Here is an 18,538-nt window from a genome sequence, read left to right as displayed (position 1 = left end):
GTGTGAGTTAGCACAGGGAAGACCAGAAAAACTACCCAGACCTAGCCAAGCCACAGGATCACAGGAAATAATACATCCTTGTTGACTTAATCCACTAAGTTTTGGGGTCATTTGTTACACAACTATAGATAACTTACACACCCTCCCAATAAATTATTTTTCTGCTTAACTTAACCAGAGTGGGTTTTAGTTGTTTGTATCTTCACAGGGTTGTTGTGTAAGATAAAGGTGCTACTGTTTGTAAAGGACTTATCAAAACCTGGCACATAGAAGGGCTGAATAAATAGTAGCTATTATTATGTGAAATAGGTTCTAAATACTTCTGAGAGGTATAGTGTGGACAGCCCTTAGAGGATCCAATAGACTTACAGAAGGGGATACGTAAACATCAAACAGTCTGTGTGCCACTGAATCACAGTTCTCTCAAATTCAAAATGAGGACATTTCCCAAATTATCTGTAAGTGCTTTTCAAGCTCTAAGATCCCATGATCCTACACAAAATTGGCCAAAACCCCACCTTGGCACATATTCTAGATGGCTCTAAACTCATGCCTCATTGGGTCTCAGCTGTAGACTAGCCCAGACCAATGCCTTTATGGTCTTTTATGCAGTGTTCTGTGAGTGCCTCACTTATCAACATAAGAGTAGCAATGAGATGTGTGGGCATCCCCCAGAGGTGCCACGTTTGCCATTTCAGGGGCACCACCTATAATGCAGTTTATGTGACTGTGTTGGCTCCCAGGTAGGTTAAAATTTTGGAATATTTGCTCTGATTTTATATGGAGGTGAGGCTGAGTCTGTGTAGCATAAAGGATGAGGAGAAAGATGCTGGTAGTTGCCTCACCCTCTTCTCTACTGAGCAATTCATCTCCGAACCCAAATTTGCATACCCCATTTAGCAATGCATTTGCCCTGCAAGTAAGAAGGCAGTTTAGACCATCTATTTTCACTTAAAGATGCTTCTTGGAGAGGCCTTATTGCCATCCCAAGCAGCTTCTCAGTATATTCTTTCCAGTCTCATGTAATGCACTCCATAAAGAGGTTTTGGTAAGTGATGTTCTCTGCATTTGAGGGTGGCCACGTGTGAATGTCATAGCATGGGTGTTGAAATACTGAGCTGAGAGTAATTGCCCACTACTGACCTAGAAGATGACCTTCCAAAAGCCTAGGCTAGGAGGCAGTACCCCGGGCACAAATGAGCATTACATCAGAGTTAATCAATGGATAATGTAAATGAGGTACCCATTTATAGCATGTATTTAAATTTTCACTTAAATTGCAGGTTAAGTGGAATCATTTAAAATCCTGCAGTCAACACTTGAGCAAATTGGTTTTAAAACTATATATTACATTGCAGCACATTGCAATTTAACACATAGTTCCCAGATAATTGCTTATTGCTTTAGGAGTATAAAATATGTGTCCAAATAGTTTAGAGTGGTTGATAAGACATGAGAAACAATATCTCTTTATTCACCTTTTTTTGGAAAAAGGTAGAATATAGTCATTACGAACATGATATCCGAACTCAGGCTGCCTGGCTTTGAATTCTGGCTCTGTCACTTATAATTCTCTTCATCTCTCTGGCCTCAGTTTTCCTACCTGTAAAATTGAGTTAATGAAGATAATTATTATGAGAATTAAATGAAGTAACACATATAAGCTACCTAGCTCAGTACCTGATCCATTGCAAGTATCCAATAAATGTTAGCTATTGTTATTTTCTAAATGCAAGTATATTTTTGTTCCCTTTCTGCCATACTACTACTAGAAGAGCTGCTAGAAAAGGTAAAATCACACAGGTGGCTGGAATTGTATTTCTTTTTGGCAGGGCTGTCTAGACTCTTTTTTGCTAAGACAGTGCCTCTACCCACTGGCCACAAACATCCTGACTTGTACATAAGTGGAATATTTTAAAAAAAGAGAAAAAATGCAATATTTATTTTTTGACAGGAACTGGATGACCTCTAAGTTTTGCAGAACAATTAAAATAGGTGGGAAACTCTGAAGGTACAGAGAATATACTTATTAAGCTGTGTGTAGTTGTCTTTAACTTTCCTTAGTTGGGAATTTCTACAGAAGTCAAGTTTTTCAGAATATTAGTTATGGTTCTCTGTTTTCACAGAACACAGAAAGACTCTTGCTCACTAGAAGGGGGAGTTGACTGGAAGGATTTGGGAGAACTCACAGAATTGGAGAGAGAGCTAAATAATGAGGCCTTGGAAAAGACAGGAGCCAAGGCAACTCTGGAGATCTGGAATACTTGAGACTTGGAGATAGCATGAAAGGGGAAAACCTTAACTGACAGTGCTGCCCAGACTGTGTCCTGGGGGGAAGAGTGGTTCCAGTTGGGATGCCGATTAGGCCAAAAATTCCCCAAGCAAACAAGCAAACTCAAAATGGACGTTCTCCCTACTCATCCTCAAATCTCAGAAAACACAGGAGTCACTGATAAAGCAACAAGTCAAATGTAATGTTTCTTGCCTATATGTAGGCAAGAAACTAGATGAAGAGTCAGAGAGGGTACAGAGCCAAGATGGCAGAGGGGGAAGTGCCAGCAGAAATGGTGACACTGGGGGGCAGTGGCCAGTGAAGGAGGGGGCAGACATGGTGAGAGCAGCTTCTGGGGAGCACGGTGCTGATAAGCGAGATGAAAGGACACCATCCATAGCCACGTTCTCCAGCCTGGGCTGGAATTCACTATATGTGTATGCCAGTCCAGTTTTCTCATAGAGCCTGGCTGTATTCACGTCCCATCAGTTCATAAGGTGTAGAGGGGGGATGATGGCTGGGGGTGGTTTCACGGGCTGGCCATCAATATGACAAGCTAAGACTTACAATACCAGCATGTAGATCCCGTCAAGTAATGTTTACTCAAGCCATAGGAGTAGGTGTCTCGGGGAATCCTACTCTCCTGAAAACATCAGAAGGTTACCCAATTTCTGGCCTGGTGCCCAGTGAAAGGAAAACATTTTTGAAATTAAAAATAAATAAATAGGGTATATGGTGACCATACACTTATTGGCCATTGGTAGGGCACTGACAGCTATGTTAAGGAGCTCCTTAGAGATTCCCTTCTAAGAAGCTTGTCCTCTCAGAGAATGGATGGTGTTGATGGACCCAGCTCTTTTGTTAAAGGGCATGCCTTGGTGTTTCCACAGAATTGGAGTCCTTTGACTGACATCCCAGATGCTAACACAACAGGGTCTCATAAAATAAAACCCAGGGTAATGGGAACATGTTCCGAAATGTTCTGTGTTCATCCATGCTTTGCAAGAGAGGAGCTGATGTATGGATACACAAAATTACCTTTTCCTATCTTATTCTGTCAGCTTTCATCCAAAGATCATTTTAGAACATAGACTTACTGGAGGATAGAAAACTGTACTATCCATGTACAGTTGTAGGGCTCATTAGAAAGACACGGGATTCCTGCCTTCAGGTTTGCAGTAATAATATTGTAGGCGAGAAGTCAAAATAAATATAACCCCCCAACCTGTCTATTATCTAGTCCATGTCCTCCCTCTCCCTGGCCTGGATTATTGCCATCATGTCTCCCCAACTTGAACTCTTGATTTCCCACCTAAACTCGACACTGGTACCCACTTCATCTTTCTAAAGCACTCCTCTTATCCCATCAGAAGTTCTCAATGGCTCCCTATTGCCTACCAAGTAACATACGCATTCCTCAGTCTCCAGTGAGGTTCCTGCAAGATTGGTGCCCATGTCACCTCTCAGCAGTCAGTCACTTCTGCCATTTACAGACCCTGCCCCTTGGACAAACAGAAATACTTGAGGTTTCCTAGACACAGACACACACACACACACACACACACACACACACACACACACGTTTTTTTGCCTAGTTCAGTTTCCTTTTTGGTTATGAATGTCCTTGCCATAATCTTTGTTTCTACCCCATCATAACCAATTTCTACAAATCAGTCAAAAATCTTGATTCTCCATCCCCACCTTACCACACATTGACCCGACTGCCCTTTTCCAGTGGTCCCTGTATCAGCATAAGGCCCTGTCATCTAAGAGTCTTTTGTTTTCTTGACCCCCTGTACCCACTTCATCAGCAAGTCCTCTTGGCTTTACCACCAAAATTTCCCAGATTGCAATGCTTTTCCTACGTCTTCTGGATCAAAGCCACCATTCTCTGTTGCCCAGACTTCTGTAGTAGCCTCCTAAGCAATCTCCCTGTTTCCACATCTGCACTCAGACAGTCCATCCTCTACAAGGTACCAGAGAAATCTGTTAGAAATGTAAACCAGATCATGTTACTCCTTTGTTTAAAATCTTTAAGTGGCTACCTATTGCTTTTAGAATAAAACACCTTACCTAACCTGCTCCCCGTCTGTCTTTCCAAAGCTCACTCTATTCCTCCTTCCCCTCGTCCTCACACTGGGCTACACTGATGTCTTTCTATTCCTTTAGAAGGACAATTTATAGATTATTTGCATTTTTTGTTCCTTCTTTCTGGACTATTCTCTTTTCATGTCTTTTTACATCTGGAACCTTCTTCTCATTTGCATCTCAATCCAAATGTTTCTTCTTCAGAAATACTTTCCCCTGATCAGATCTGAAATACCTCCTTATTTTCATCCTATCAAGTCATTCAGGTAATTTCCTTCAGAGCATTTATTAGAGTCTGCAGTTATTTTAATTATTTATCTGTTTGCATTTTTATTAACTATCTCTCCCATCCATCCCAAGTAAATGTAAATTTGTGTCTTCTTGTTCATGGCTCGGCTTCCAGTGCCTCACACAGTGTTCTGAACATAACAGGCACTAAGTAAGTATTTGCTGAATGGTTGAATGAAGGACCATCTTAAATATCATCTAAGAGGACTTTCTGCTTCTTACAGTCAGAAGCCCTCCTCTGGAATTTCAGTGTGTGCTTTGTCTGACCTCAAGTATCATGCTTTATATCTTCTGGATGGGATTCTAGGTATTCATAAACGTGTCTAATTTTCCTTATTGGACTTTGAAGTCACTGTCTGTGTGTCTGATCCATCTTTGAGTCTCCCACAGTGCCTACCCCAGTGTCTTATGCATAGCAGGTATTCAGTAAATATTTTGGGAAGTATAAATGAAAGAAGTATTAACTCACTGTATATTTCAACTAAAGAGAGTTTAACCCCCAAAATGAGACTGAGTGATTTAAATTTTCTTTTTTTCTTTTCTTTTTTTTTGCCTTTGGGTGCCCATCTCTAGCTGACTAAAGTTGTGAGCATAGTTTTGCCGTTTTCTCCTGTGACTTCATATTTGGGGGCTGTACTGTGGACATGGTTTGGTCTCTAAGTCAGGTCTATGATTCTACCAATCACAGAGCTAGATTCAGACACTCAGTCCCTGTACTTGTTGCTACTACCCACACCTTCAGAGCTTCTGTGGCCACTGCTTTGTATTATTGTTATTTCTTAATATTTGTTTATTTCCTATAACCTTCTTCCTTGTAGACTGCTCGTAGTTACCCTGGCATTGGCGTGTTGTTTCTAAGACAACAAAAATGACTTAAAATGGTTGTGAAATTCAAAAGGGATGCAAACAATGTATAAGTCTTACAGGACCAGGTACATTGACTAAATTAGGTGTGCACTTTTTTGAGCTTAGAAGAGACACCTGACTTGGAAAACTCCAGAACAGAAGAATGTCTCTTCAACTTTTGTTCAGCTCTATTTTTCTTCTCCCTGGCCCCCTGGATATTGTCTTTCAAGACTTTTAGCAACTTGAGAGCAGAGATTCTGTGTTTTTTAATTTCTGTATTCCCAGGCACCAGGCTGGTGCTTGGTACACGGTAGGCCCTTATTAATTTATTAATTAATACTATCCTCTTTTCCCAGGTTTTGCTTCTCATTCCTATCTTGGACTGGCCTACTGGGCTCTCCAGATCCTGACCCTCTCCCTGGGGCCCCAATGTCTTTGGCACAAGTTTTCTGAAGAGTTCCTTGGCCTCCCCACCAGATGCCTGGATTCACTTTTGATCCATTGTTCCTCTTTCCATCCTTTGGAAGCAAGAGTTATTTTCCTAGTGCTGTTTTGCTCTTAACAATTGAAGAATCTCATATGGGAAGCTTGGCTCTTATTGGCAGACCTTCTGACAAAGACCTAAGGCTATTGATTCTAAACTTTACCTGGGCCAGCAGTGTAATGTGGGTGCTGGAAGAGTTCATGTAGACTTAGCCACAGTAAAGGTCCCCATACTCTGTGTCCTGTACTCTACTCGTGGCAGTTGGCTCTGCAGCTTGCACGTACGGCCACATTCAACCCTCCCAATGACTCAGTGCAATAGGCATGGCTATTTTCTCTGTTGGCCAGATAAGAAATCTGGATCACATGGAAGTTAAGTGATATGGGTAAGATCACAGCAACATGGTTAGAATTGGGGCCAGGATCTGCCTGGTTTCAAAGCTTAAGCTTTGGAATCAACTAGGATGCTAATAGAAGCCTTACTAATGGAATCATGAAGACCAGAGAAGGGGAAATACCAATTCACTGTATTTTGAGTTGGTGAGACCACACCTGGGGTATGCCTCATTTTGTAAGATAGAAATAAACTGACCCAGACTAACAACCATGGTCTATCAGATCCATGGAAGAAACTGGAACAGTTTTAACTGGCAAAATAAGAGATTTAGATGAGAGTTGATAAAGGTCTTCATGTGTTTGGATTAGAGTCCCGTGGAAGAGAAATTAGACTTGCTTTGTCTACCCATCTAGTGTAAAAGCCTGAAGAAATGACACAAATGCATATTGAGTCACTGTAGGAGAAGTTTTGTGACCACTCACAGCTGTTTTCATGGACTTGCTACTCTAAGATGAGGTTTTAAAATTATAACTTTGTAATGAGTTTTTAAAATTATTATTATTATTTCTTACTGCAGATATTTAAAGAGAAGACAGGTCTTCCAATTCAGAAGCCTTCTCTGATACCTCAACTTCTCCTATAACCCTAAGCCTTAACCCTAAATGTCTACATTGCTTACATTCAAAACATTTTATTGGTATCCTTCTCATGGCACTTGACACCCTTTATCTTCTATTGCATTATTCAAACTCTGAGGCTCTCAATTACTGAGGACAGGCACCGAGTCTATTCATCTTGCTGTCATTACTAACGCTCTAACACTGCCTTGCAAACTGTAGATGCCCATAGAGCAGTATCTCATTGCTCCTTTGTAGAACTTCAATATATTATATTATTTACCCCAGTTTCACTACTTACCAGCTCTGTGACCCTGGGCAAGCCAATTAAACCCTCTGTGTCTCAGCTTCCTCAACTATAAAACTGAGTAACTAACTGGAAATTTTGTGACAACTAAATTTGCTAAATCTATAAAATTTTTAGAACAGAGCCTACCCCACATGTCTTTTATTCTTGTAAATTTCCAGCACCTAACTCCCCAAAGAGACTTTGAGATCCTCAAGGAGATGATCCAATTCCTGTCTTTAGCCCCCACCTGCTGTGTGGCACATGGTAGGTGAATAACACGTTTGTTGAAATGAAAAACATAATTATTAAAGGATAAGAAGGAAGCCAGGCAAACGAAGATGTTAAGATTCTGGAAGCATCTTAGAGGTCAACCAGAACAGTGGTCCCTAAACCCACCTGCAATGTTAGTATCTTTCAGTACTGTTAGTGTAAGTGAGAGTGCAGCCAGCCCAGCACTTTCCTCGGGTTATCTCCTAGTTTATAGATGAGGAAACTGAAGCACAGAGAGGATGTATTATTCCAGGATCAAAGAACCTGAGAGACTAGAACTCAGCTCTCCTGTTGTATCAGCCACTGGGTTGGGGAGGGGATTTGGGGGACTGTATGAAAGGGTTAGATAAGATGACCTCCAGGATAACAAAACATTCAGCCAGTCCTCAGAGAGTTGCTGAGTGCCTACAAATGCCAACGGCTGAACGGTTTTCTGGAATGTCCAGAAAATTGAGACATGGATCCCTTCTGTAGGCGTTTACAATCTGGTGCAAGAAATAAAACCTCTACACAGATAACCACGGTGCAAGGTGGAAAGTGACAAGGTGGGAAGTCTGGACAGCTGCCCACCCCATGTGGGCTGAACTGCTTGGCTGTTGCCAGAAGTTCAACTCTCTTCATAAGGACAGTCCCTTCCCACTGAGCCTTCGTCTTCCCATTCTTCCAGGGGATAACTCACCAGCCACTTTAGAGTTCATTACCCTGGGCATCTGATTACTCTGAGATCTCCCTTTCTACTGTCATTGCTTACTGTCACATGTAATTTACTCCTGTTTGTTTATGTATTTAATAAATAGTCTTGGGCTTCCCTGGTGGCGCAGTGGTTGGGATTCCGCCTGCCGATGCGGGGGGCGCGGGTTCGTGCCCCGGTCCGGGAGGATCCCACGTGCTGCGGAGCAGCTAGGCCCGTGAGCCATGGCCGCTGGGCCTGCGCGTCTGGAGCCTGTGCTCCGCGGCGGGGGTGGGGGTGGGGGCGGGGGTGGGGGTGGGGCCGCGTCAGTGAGAGGCCCAAATACCGCGAAAAAAAATAAAAGAAATAAATAAATAGTCTTGACTGCCTACTACTGTTAACTTACACTTACTGAGTTAGCTAATATTTCTAACATTTATTGAGTGCCCACTACACACCAGGCATTGTTTTAGGTCTTCGTCTGTATTAATTCATTTACTCCTATGTCAATGAAAGAGGCCATGACTGAATCTCTGAAACAATATTTAACGCTGAATTTATTGTTTGTTCAGCAAGGCAGAGCTGGGCATCTCTTTAAACAAAACAGAAGTTGAGCTTATGTAGATAGGGGTTTGGAAAGTATGGAGTTGAGGAATTGGTGGAAATTTAGAAGTTGGAGTGTTTCAGGATTGACTGGCTTCCATGCTTGGAATTGTGGTTCCTGGAATGAGATTTGTTATGGACTGACTTTCAGAAGTCATATGACTACAAAAAAGGGAAGGAGGGAAAAGAGAGAGTAGGAGTGGCCTTGGTAAAAAGAACGGCTCAGGGAGGAAAGTGAGAGCCTCTCACCAACTGTTTCTTTTGATAACCCAGACTGCAAACTCAGTTTTGCCTTGTTGACCCTTCTTGCAGCCCCTGCTGCCCCTTCTCTAGCCCATGAATGGAGTTCCATGTCTGCCCTATTCCAGCGAAGGTGTTTCCTCCTCGGTTAGGGCTGGCAACCTGCGATGGCACCTCAGAGGAAGGGACATGATCACTGAATGGTGGAGGGAACCAGGGTCCCGGGCTTTTTAAATTTAATAGCCAACAAATGTTTATGGAACTCCTACAAACTGCCAGGCACATTCTGGGTGCTGTGGAACAGACACAAGCTCATGTTCCCATAGAGCAAAGCCTCTGTTGCAGAGACAATATTTAAACAAGTAAATTAATAAGAATTGTATGTCACTGCTCTTGAGTCAAATAAAGCAGAGAAAGAAGGTGGGGGAGGGGAGTGGTGCAGTGTGAAATGGGGTCGTCGGGGACACCTCGCTGAGAAGCTGGTGTTTAAGAAAAGAGTCGAGGAAGAGTGAAGAGGAGAAGGTGGGTGAAACATGGTGAGCTTTGAGGGCAGGAATAAGAGATGAGGTTTGAGTTCCAAGAGATAATGGGGGAGGAGTTCATTTAAAGCCTTAGAGGTCATTATTAGGACTTTGACTTTTAATTTGATGAGATAAGGGGTCATTGAATAGTTTGAATAGAGGAGTCATCATGTGATGTGCCATCTTTTCAAAGACACATAGGAGCTACTATGTTGAGAATTGTCTACACGGTACATAGGGCAGGGTGGCAGCTGGGGGTTAGTTGAAAGGCTAACCCAAGTGTTTGATGGTGATAAGGGAGTGGGGAATGAAGAGCAGACAGAGTCTGGGTATATTCTTCATGGAACACTCCTCCCATTGAACAATTTCATTATTTACCGCTATCAACTCTAGCAGTTAGATGGGAGGTCCTGGGTGTGCATCCCCAGAAGATCACAGCTTGACTGACTGTTCAATCTCCGGAGGGTCTTTTCCAGTTGAGCAAATGTAGTGGGGAAAGAGCGACATGATCACCTCTGGTAATAGAAATAAAACATATCTATCAAGAAAAGATGCATACTTTATACCCAATTCTATTTAGTTTTTTTTAAGTAGTATTTTCTCCTATATAATTGTTTGAATTATGGGCGATTTCTGTAATTGATGGCTGTGGAGAAACAGACAATTTTAATTTCAATTTCTCTGCTATTCTGGTTTCAAGTGGGTGTTTGACATTTGTGTGTGTGTTAGAGAGAGTGCGAGAGAGAGAGAGAGAGAGAGAGAAACTCTGAGAGGCCTACAGAGTGGTTGCTATTCTCTGGGCAATAAAAACCTGAAATCCTACTAATGAGGTTAGAAAAAAATTGAACTTTTTCCATGTGCTTAATAATAGCACTGCCCACTTACATAACCAGGGTTCCCTGAATAATTGCCCTCTTTTCCAATTTATTTTTACGACCTAAAATTTGGGGGGAGGAAAATGCCTTTAGGTGTAGAGCATTTCCATCCAAAAGCTCAAGTCCAGGGCTTCACCATTTGTCCTAAACCAAGTCAAATACATCTTTTCAAGTGAAAGATAAGTGAAAGTGAAGGATGGAACTGAAATTCATCGTGGGAGCTCTGGATGGTTTACCCTTGGGTGTGAGGATAAAAGATCGATCCTTTGCTACAGATTCTATCTTTCTCAAATTGGGGAATCTTCTGGTGACATTTTTATCTGTCTTCGTGGACACCATTTGAGTTTGCCAGTCATAGAATTAAAGGGTTTAGGAAACCACGGAATTGTACCAAACATTTAACTGCGAGGAGAAGATGGGCTCCAGGGTATAATAACTGTTAATACAGTTAGAACCCTCAATAAGTATAAAAATGTTTGAAATACAGACCGTCAGCATATCTAAGGTGTATTTACAAAGAATAAGTGAGGTGCTGTGCTAGCTGAGGTGCTGAAAAATACTTTTAAAAATTGTTTCTGTAAATTTCCACAACTCAGTGAACATATACATTATAAGGAGGAAAGGGATAGTGATCAGAAAAAGAGAACACAGTCGAGTCAGAGCTTGAGGCAGATATTGGTTGAATATCTGGATTAAGTTGCCAGAATTATTTTGGAGGAGGGCTATTTTGGGTAGGCAGTAACCTTTATTCTCAGATATAGATTTCCATGTTGACTTTTAACCTTTAGTCACTGACTGGCAACTGTCCAGTCCTGAAAATGTCCTGCTCCATCCTTCTGCCTAAATTGCAAGTTTGAAAAGTTTAAAGGTGTTATAAATACGGGTTTACAGGAATTGCGACACTGCTCACATTCTTTTCTCCTTCTCTCAGTAGGAAATGGCCGAGTGGGTTTAACGAGGGGTTTCATAGACAAGGCAGAAGGGCATTTAATCACAGGCTTAAAACGTAAAGTTAAGAGAAAAGGCATGTTGACATTACTTCTTCTTCTTTAGGAATGACTTATGAAAAGGAAAGGTATGGTCATCCTTAAATTACAAGAGAGTGTGTGCCCACGAACTAGACATGGGCTTGTGTTTACAAAGATCTTTTTGTACATGTGTCTGAAAGATGTTTGTATGAGTGAGTAAAATGGGTTGAATTTATGTTGCTTGAGCTCCTCCACGCTCCCTGATGCTAAACAAGATGCTGCAGGAATGGAAAATGGAACTTTCTTTCTTTAACTCTGTCATGCCATTGGGCACCATAAGAAGCTGTCAGCTTCAATGCCTCAAATGTATTAAAAGAAGGTATGCCCTTTGAAGGTGGGACGGTGAGCCATTTCCCCTGTGTTTTGTTCTGTGCTCGAATTAGATTATCTCTCAAACATGGTTTGATTGTGTGCTTCCAGGAGATATCGATCCACAGGAGATGGTTCCCAGCAGGAAGAACACTGTTTTCGTGGATGGAGTCATACTGAATGGCCCCACAACAGATGCAAAAGCAGGAGAAAAATTTGTCGAAGAGGCCTGTAGACTAATAATGGAAGAGGTGGTTTTGAAGGCTACAGACATCAATGAGAAGGTAAATATAAAAACCTATAAGGAACACTAAGAATGCGAAAGATAGGTTTTAACCAAACCTGGCTGTCTAGACGTAAGGGAAATGGGAATCATGCTTTCATTTCCTCTATACCTTTGTTTCAAGGGGATGCCCAGATACCAAAGTTTGTATCTACTCCCCACCCCATCCCCGCCTCCAGAACCCCACCCAGTCTCTGTTTTCCTGGGAGGGTTGACTTTTACTTTGCCACCCAGCATGCGTCAGGAAATTGGCTGAGACCCAGAGTTTAACCAGGTAAGGCTGTGAAGCACAGGATGAAGCTTTCACCCCAGATAACAATATAGGTTATAAACCACCCAATGATCTGCTTTCTACACTCTCCAAAGCACACTCTGCTTTCCATTTTCTTGCGCATATTCTTTATGTTACTAGGGAAAACCAAGCAGAAGGTAGAAAAAGTGTGAAAAGTTTAAAAATTTATCTGAGGGTCTTTACCAGGACCTTGTCTGAGCTCAGACTAGAAATCTTGGGTTGTGAAGTCTGACTTCTGACTGGTACCAATGACTGGTTCTAGGTTTCAAATTCAGACCCAAATTCAGATGCAAATTGATATTGGAATTACCACTAATAACATCTATTCTTAACAGTACTTACTACGTGCCAGGTGATATTCTAAGAACTATTCCATACGCATTTGTGTATTTAATCCATGTGTTTGTGTAGTTAATCATTAAAGACCCCTAAGATGCAGGTGCTATTTATTAACTCCATTTTAGAGACAAGGGAAAAAATGTGGCACAAGAGGTCAAGTACGTTGCCCCAAAGTACATGCTAGCAAGTCTCAGAGCTGATACTAAACTCCAGGCAGGCTGGCTTCAGAGTTTGTGCTTTTTTTTTTTTTTTTGCGGTACTCGGGCCTCTCACTGCTGTGGCCTCTCCCATTGCGGAGCACAGGCTCCGGACGCGCAGGCTCAGCAGCCATGGCTCACGGGCCCAGCCGCTCCGTGGCATGTGGGGTCTTCCCGGACCGGGGCAAGAGCCCGTGTCCCCTGCATCAGCAGGCAGACTCTCAACCACTGCGCCACCGGGGAAGCCCAGAGTTTGTGCTTTTAATGATTCCTCCATACGTCTCTTAAAATCTCAAAATTAACCTCTCTCACATTGATCACCTTTCATACTGGAATCAGATTATCAGGAAATGGAGGGAGAGATTTTCATTTCAATTTTATCAGGAGAAATAAATGTCATTTAAAAAAATAATTTTGAATGTGAAGTGGTATGCTGAATTTTTGGTAACATGCGTTTGGGAAAACTAATAGGAAAATAGAAATGACCCATGATCTTGGAATGGTTAAATTCAAGGCAAAGTCACTGGAAGTGTTTCCTGATATGTACTTATAATTGCATATTTTCCTGTCTTCTTTGTACTTGGGGAATATTTTGGACCTGCTTTACTTTGGAGTAAACTACTCCCCTGGAACTTTGTTTATATCGGCCTTTATTCAGTCATTAAATATTAACTGAGTGTTAGCTAAGGGTAAAGCATTACATTTGGACCTGGGGGATATTAAGAAAAGTAAGAAAAAGGTTCAGCTTTGAACAGAATTTTAATCTCATTGGGAGAACAAGTTTTTGTTGGGATAGAGAACAGGGGATCCCAATAAGAATGTGATAAATGCTGCGTGATTTGGGCAGAGTTTGGGGATTTCACTGAGGAGTGGGCACCTTGAACTTTGATGCAGAGTCTGAAGGTGAAGTAAGGTTTTGATGGACAGAGAGAAGTCAGCACAGGTGTGCTGAAGAAAGCGGGAGGTAAATGATAGAGAGAGAGTTGTAATAGGATAAGGTATTTAATACACTAAGAGGACCCTTCATCTAGAAAGAAGGGCTCATACAGGGCCCTAATGGGAGGTAGGATGAGAAGGGTAGGCTTAAGACCCTAAGTTGTCCATTAAGCAACCCCAAGCCCATTGCAGTATAGTAGACATGTATCCATATGAAGCTGGCTTGAAAGTTATGTTGAGGTTGGGAGAGGGAGGTGAGGATTTTATGCTGCTGACTTAGCCTACTTGGTCAGAGATTCAACAAGTCCCCTTTCAAAGGTGACCTGAGGATAGGATGGGTCCCCACACATAGATGATTATTACTAGCACCCTCTTTGATAGACACTTTTTATCAGCCACTTTTGTTGTTTGTTTGTTTGTTTGTTTTTTAATTGGGCTGTAATTTACAGTCAGTCAAATGTATTCCTTTTGGTGTACAGTTCTATGAGTTTTGACAAGTCTTGTAACCATGAACAGAATTAAGATACAGATTAAGGTCCATCACCCCCCTTATTTCCCCGTGCCCCTCCATAGTCAACCGCTCCCCTCACCTCTAGCCCCTGGTAATCACTGATCTGTGGGTTTTTTGTTTTTTGTTTTTGTCCTTGTGGTTTTTGCCTTATCCGAAGTGGTAGATGGAATCATATCACAAGTAGCCTTTGGAGTCTTGCTATTTTCTCTCAGCAAAATGTGCTGGAGATTCATCCACGTTACATGAACCCATAGTCCTTCCCTTTGATGGGCTCAGCCCATTTGATTTACTTCTGCCCATTTTGGTTCTAAGCTGAGAGTTTGATTTCATACCTCTCGCATGACTTGGTATTTCCTCTTGCTTTCCCCAGCCTCCCACATGCTGGTCTTTATTCCCTGGAGGCCCCCCTGTCTCTCTCCTCCCCTCCACAGCGAAACTTTTTAAAGATTGTCAACACTGCCCCCCTCCCTCTACTTCCTCACCTCCTACATCCTCACTTCACACAATCTGGCCTCCACTCCCACCTCCCTTAGTCAAATGCTCTTGCCAAGGACACCTCCTTGTCGATAAATCACAGGAGCACTTCTCAGGCTTTGTCTAAGTCGGCTTCTCAGCAGGATTTGACAGTGATGACCGTCTCCTCCTTCAAGCATCCTTCTTCCTTTGTTTAGTAGCACAAAACTCTCCTGGGATTCTCCCTGCCTCCCTGGCTTGTCCTCCAACTCACAACTGAGCTCCTCTCCCTTTGACCATTTCTCATGCGTTGGCGCCGCCCAGGTGAGACCCTGCGCCTTCCCCTCTTCCTGTAGGTTCCCACTGAGCTGTGTCACCTGTGTCATATTATAATGGATGCCTGGAACTCTGTTCCTGATCTTTTACAAGAGCTTCAGTCCAACTGCTACACCCCTTTTGGGTGTCCTGAAGGTGCCTTGGACTAAATGTGCCCCAAAATCATCATCCCCACCCCACCCCATCCACCATCAACCCGTGTGCAAGCTGGAAACCTCAGGATGGCCTTTGGCTCATTGCTCTCCCTCATCCTTGATGTGCTACAGCTTTCTCAGTTCTATTGATGGTGCATTTTCAAAATCTCCAGATATGCTTCATTCCCAAAGCAGCTAGCCTCATCCAGACTACTACCTTCTCTTGCCTGGTTTATTAGAGTAACCTCTTATTTCCAATTTTATTTGGAATCTCCATATAGCAACCAAAGCTATTGTCTAAAACACAAATATGATCATATAATCCCCCTGTCCAAAACATAACAGTTTTTCTAGAGCCATGTTCAAACTCTGTAACATGCCACACAAAGCCTGTCACAATCTGAGCCTTGTTTATCTCTTCATTCATTCATTCATTCAACACATCTTTGTTGATAACCTCTTGTTATGGCAGGCCATGTTAGTTACTTGGGATCGGTGAGCAAAGTGACTGATATGTCTGCTCTCATGGAGATTGTGTAGGATATCATAAATGAATTACGCAGCACACTGGAAGGTGACAGGTGCTATGGAAAAAGGAAAAGAAGAAACAGTTGGGGGGAATTGCTAGAGATGGGGTAATGTGCAGCCTGGGATTTTAAATAAGGACTCAGGATTGCTGTCATTGAGAAAGTGACATTTGAGAAGGGTTTTGGATGAAGTGAGGAAGTTAGTGATGAGGATATTTGGAGAGGGGGTCATTCCAGGCTGAGGGCAAAGACCCAAAGGTGGGAATGTGCCCGGTCTTTTAAGAAACAGAAAGGAGGCCAGGTTGTGGGAGCAGAGTCAGCTGGGAGGAAAGCAGTGCCACCAGGAAAGGAGGTTGTACAGGATCGTTTTAGGTCATTATAAGGACGTAGGCTTTTACTTTGAAAGAATGAGGAGCCATCAGAGGTGTTTGAGCGGAGGGATGACCGTGGCTCATATACAAGAGGAGAATTCTGGATTCTGGCTGCCTGGTTGAGAGTAGATTGTATGGGGCCAGGGGACAAGCAGAGAGACAAGTTAGGAGTTATGCCGGGAGCCAAGCTTCAGTTCTCCCTCCCTCCCCCAGGCTCTGTGTTCAAGCCACACCAACGGACTTCACTCTTCAGAAGGGCTGTGGGTGCCCTTATATCTCAGCTTTGCCTGTGCTGTTCCTCCCACCTAGAGGGCCCCTTGCATGACCCCATCCCTTAATCTTTGCTTGGTTCATCCCACTCTTATTTTATGTCACAACTTAGATGTCACTTCCTCCAGGACATCTTCCCAAATGTAAGATGGGGTCCCTCCTTTGTTCCAACACATCTGCTTTACCATCATAGCTCTGGTCACAGGGAACTATGGCTGCAGGTTAAATCTCTCTCTTTCCCACTTGTCTGGAAGCTTCACAAGGGTAGGGGCCACGCTTCTGACATCCTCTCCACACCTGGCTCTAGCAGGTGCCCAGTTAACTGTGCCATTGCCGAATCTCTAGGTCTGTGAGTGGCGGCCCCCTGAACAGCTGAAACAGCTCCTCGACTTGGAGCTGAGGGACACAGGAGAGCCACACCACCGGCTGTTGGAACTCTGCCAGGACGTCATACGCTACAGCGTCAAGACCAGTAAGAACTTCACTGACTCCCTTGATCCGTGCCTCTAACACGTTCTTCCATTTTCTTAAGCCTGTATTTACCTCATAGTAAAGGCGACTAGGGCACTGTTTATGGGATGAGAAAGCTGGATCAAAAATAGTGGTTCTGTTTTGACAATGGTCCATCTAATCCGTAAAATAGATTTGTCAAGGCCAAAGGTAGGTTGATAGAAAAACTGATGGTTAGTGGTCATATGTAAATATTATCTCCTCTTCAGCAATCCTCATCCTCCTGATAAGTAGCAGTATCATGACTGCTACTTATCATTTCTTTTGTTGGTCCAAACTGATAAACAGTATTTTGATTTTAGAAGTTGTTAAGGGATTTTAAATCTTGATCACCCAGAATATGGCCCCCCAAAATGTTCAAGAGGGTGTCTTTACTATAAACAGGGATAGATTTATTTGTAAAGTACTCTTGGCAGTTGGCAAGTACCAAATTATTTGATCAAATCTAGCAGGATCAAAAGATAAAAACCTTTCGGAAGGTATAAGAAAATGAATGCATGGGGAGTTTTTGCTCTGATAGTTTCACAATAATGCTTAACCACTGTGATCTTTTGTAAATGCAGTAACATGATATTTGTCTTGTGCTTAAGTCCTGTTCCAATTGACTGTTAATATCCTGTATACCCAGTGAATAAGTGTCAGAAGTAGAAGAATAACTTTCCAAAATATGCATTTCTCAGTGTGATATAAAGGTAATCTAGTGCTTAAGACCATACAGGCGTTATGCCTTGTGAGTTCTGACACTGAACTAAATTTAGTGGAAAGAACATAATAAAATCCTGGCTAAAAATAATTGGTTTATATTCCCTTGGGAAAGTCTGGTGTATGTATCAAAAAACCAGTTAGCATTTCAAAAGCAGAGATACATATCTCATTATTACAGTGCATGTCGGAAGTGTAGAATGACATTTAATGCAGTAGATTTTTCAGTTTACTGGATACTTTCCATAAAGTTACCATGGAAATCAATCATAAATTAACGCGGAACTAAAAAAAAATCTTATTAAAATTACTTGTAGCGATGTCTGGTTTCCTTTGCCAGAATAGAGGAAGTTTGCCACGTTTTATACGAAAAGGCATTTTCTTCTGAGACTTTTGTTTTTCATTGAACTGGTTTCAAGAGAAAAAAACCCCAAAACCAAATGCGGTGAGTTGCAATGAGAGGTCACTAACTAAAATGATTCCCAAATACCCAAATTTAGAAATAGGCCTCCTGCCTCTTTATTCTTTGTCACACTGGGCTTCCTATGATTGAGAATGTCAAGCCAGCCGTTAGCCGGGGGTTTGGTGTGAATATTCACACTGTGTAAAGCCAAGAACCTTTATGAGACCTTTTATAGGAGGGAAAAAAATAGAAAGTTGGAACTGAAGTTTTTCGAGCCTTAAAGGCAACTGCCTTTGAAGTGCATTGAATCAGAAAGTTTATGTAAGCTGCATGATGAGTCACGTCGTACTCCATCAACACGATGCCAGTTGCACTATAAAAAATGGCCCAATCTGAAAAATTAAAAGGCCACTCACTGCCTGAAGTGAACCCTGTTGGTGAGTGAAATGTGTTTAAATTAGGGAAATTAACATCGATATTTTTAGAAGGTAAAGGTAGCAGCAGGCTTTGATATGTGGACAAACTGCTCAAATAATCC

At 42.3% G+C, this 18,538-nt stretch overlaps 1 protein-coding gene across 1 annotated transcript in view; it reads left to right on the top strand.

Moving 5' to 3' along the window:
• GADL1 (glutamate decarboxylase like 1) overlaps nucleotides 1-18,538 on the top strand; it is a 261,813-nt gene that overhangs the window by 101,942 nt on the left and 141,333 nt on the right. Inside the window, exons 2-3 of the mRNA XM_060021370.1 lie at nucleotides 11,848-12,020; nucleotides 16,731-16,857. Coding sequence (XP_059877353.1) covers nucleotides 11,868-12,020; nucleotides 16,731-16,857 — 280 coding nt within the window. The 5' untranslated portion in view covers nucleotides 11,848-11,867. The remainder of the gene's footprint in view (nucleotides 1-11,847; nucleotides 12,021-16,730; nucleotides 16,858-18,538) is intronic.

The sequence above is a fragment of the Delphinus delphis genome, chromosome 10, assembly GCF_949987515.2.
Source record: "Delphinus delphis chromosome 10, mDelDel1.2, whole genome shotgun sequence".
Classification (NCBI taxonomy): Eukaryota; Metazoa; Chordata; class Mammalia; order Artiodactyla; family Delphinidae; genus Delphinus; species Delphinus delphis.
Note: the sequence above shows the minus strand (reverse complement) of the source record. Positions and strands in the feature narration are given on the sequence as shown.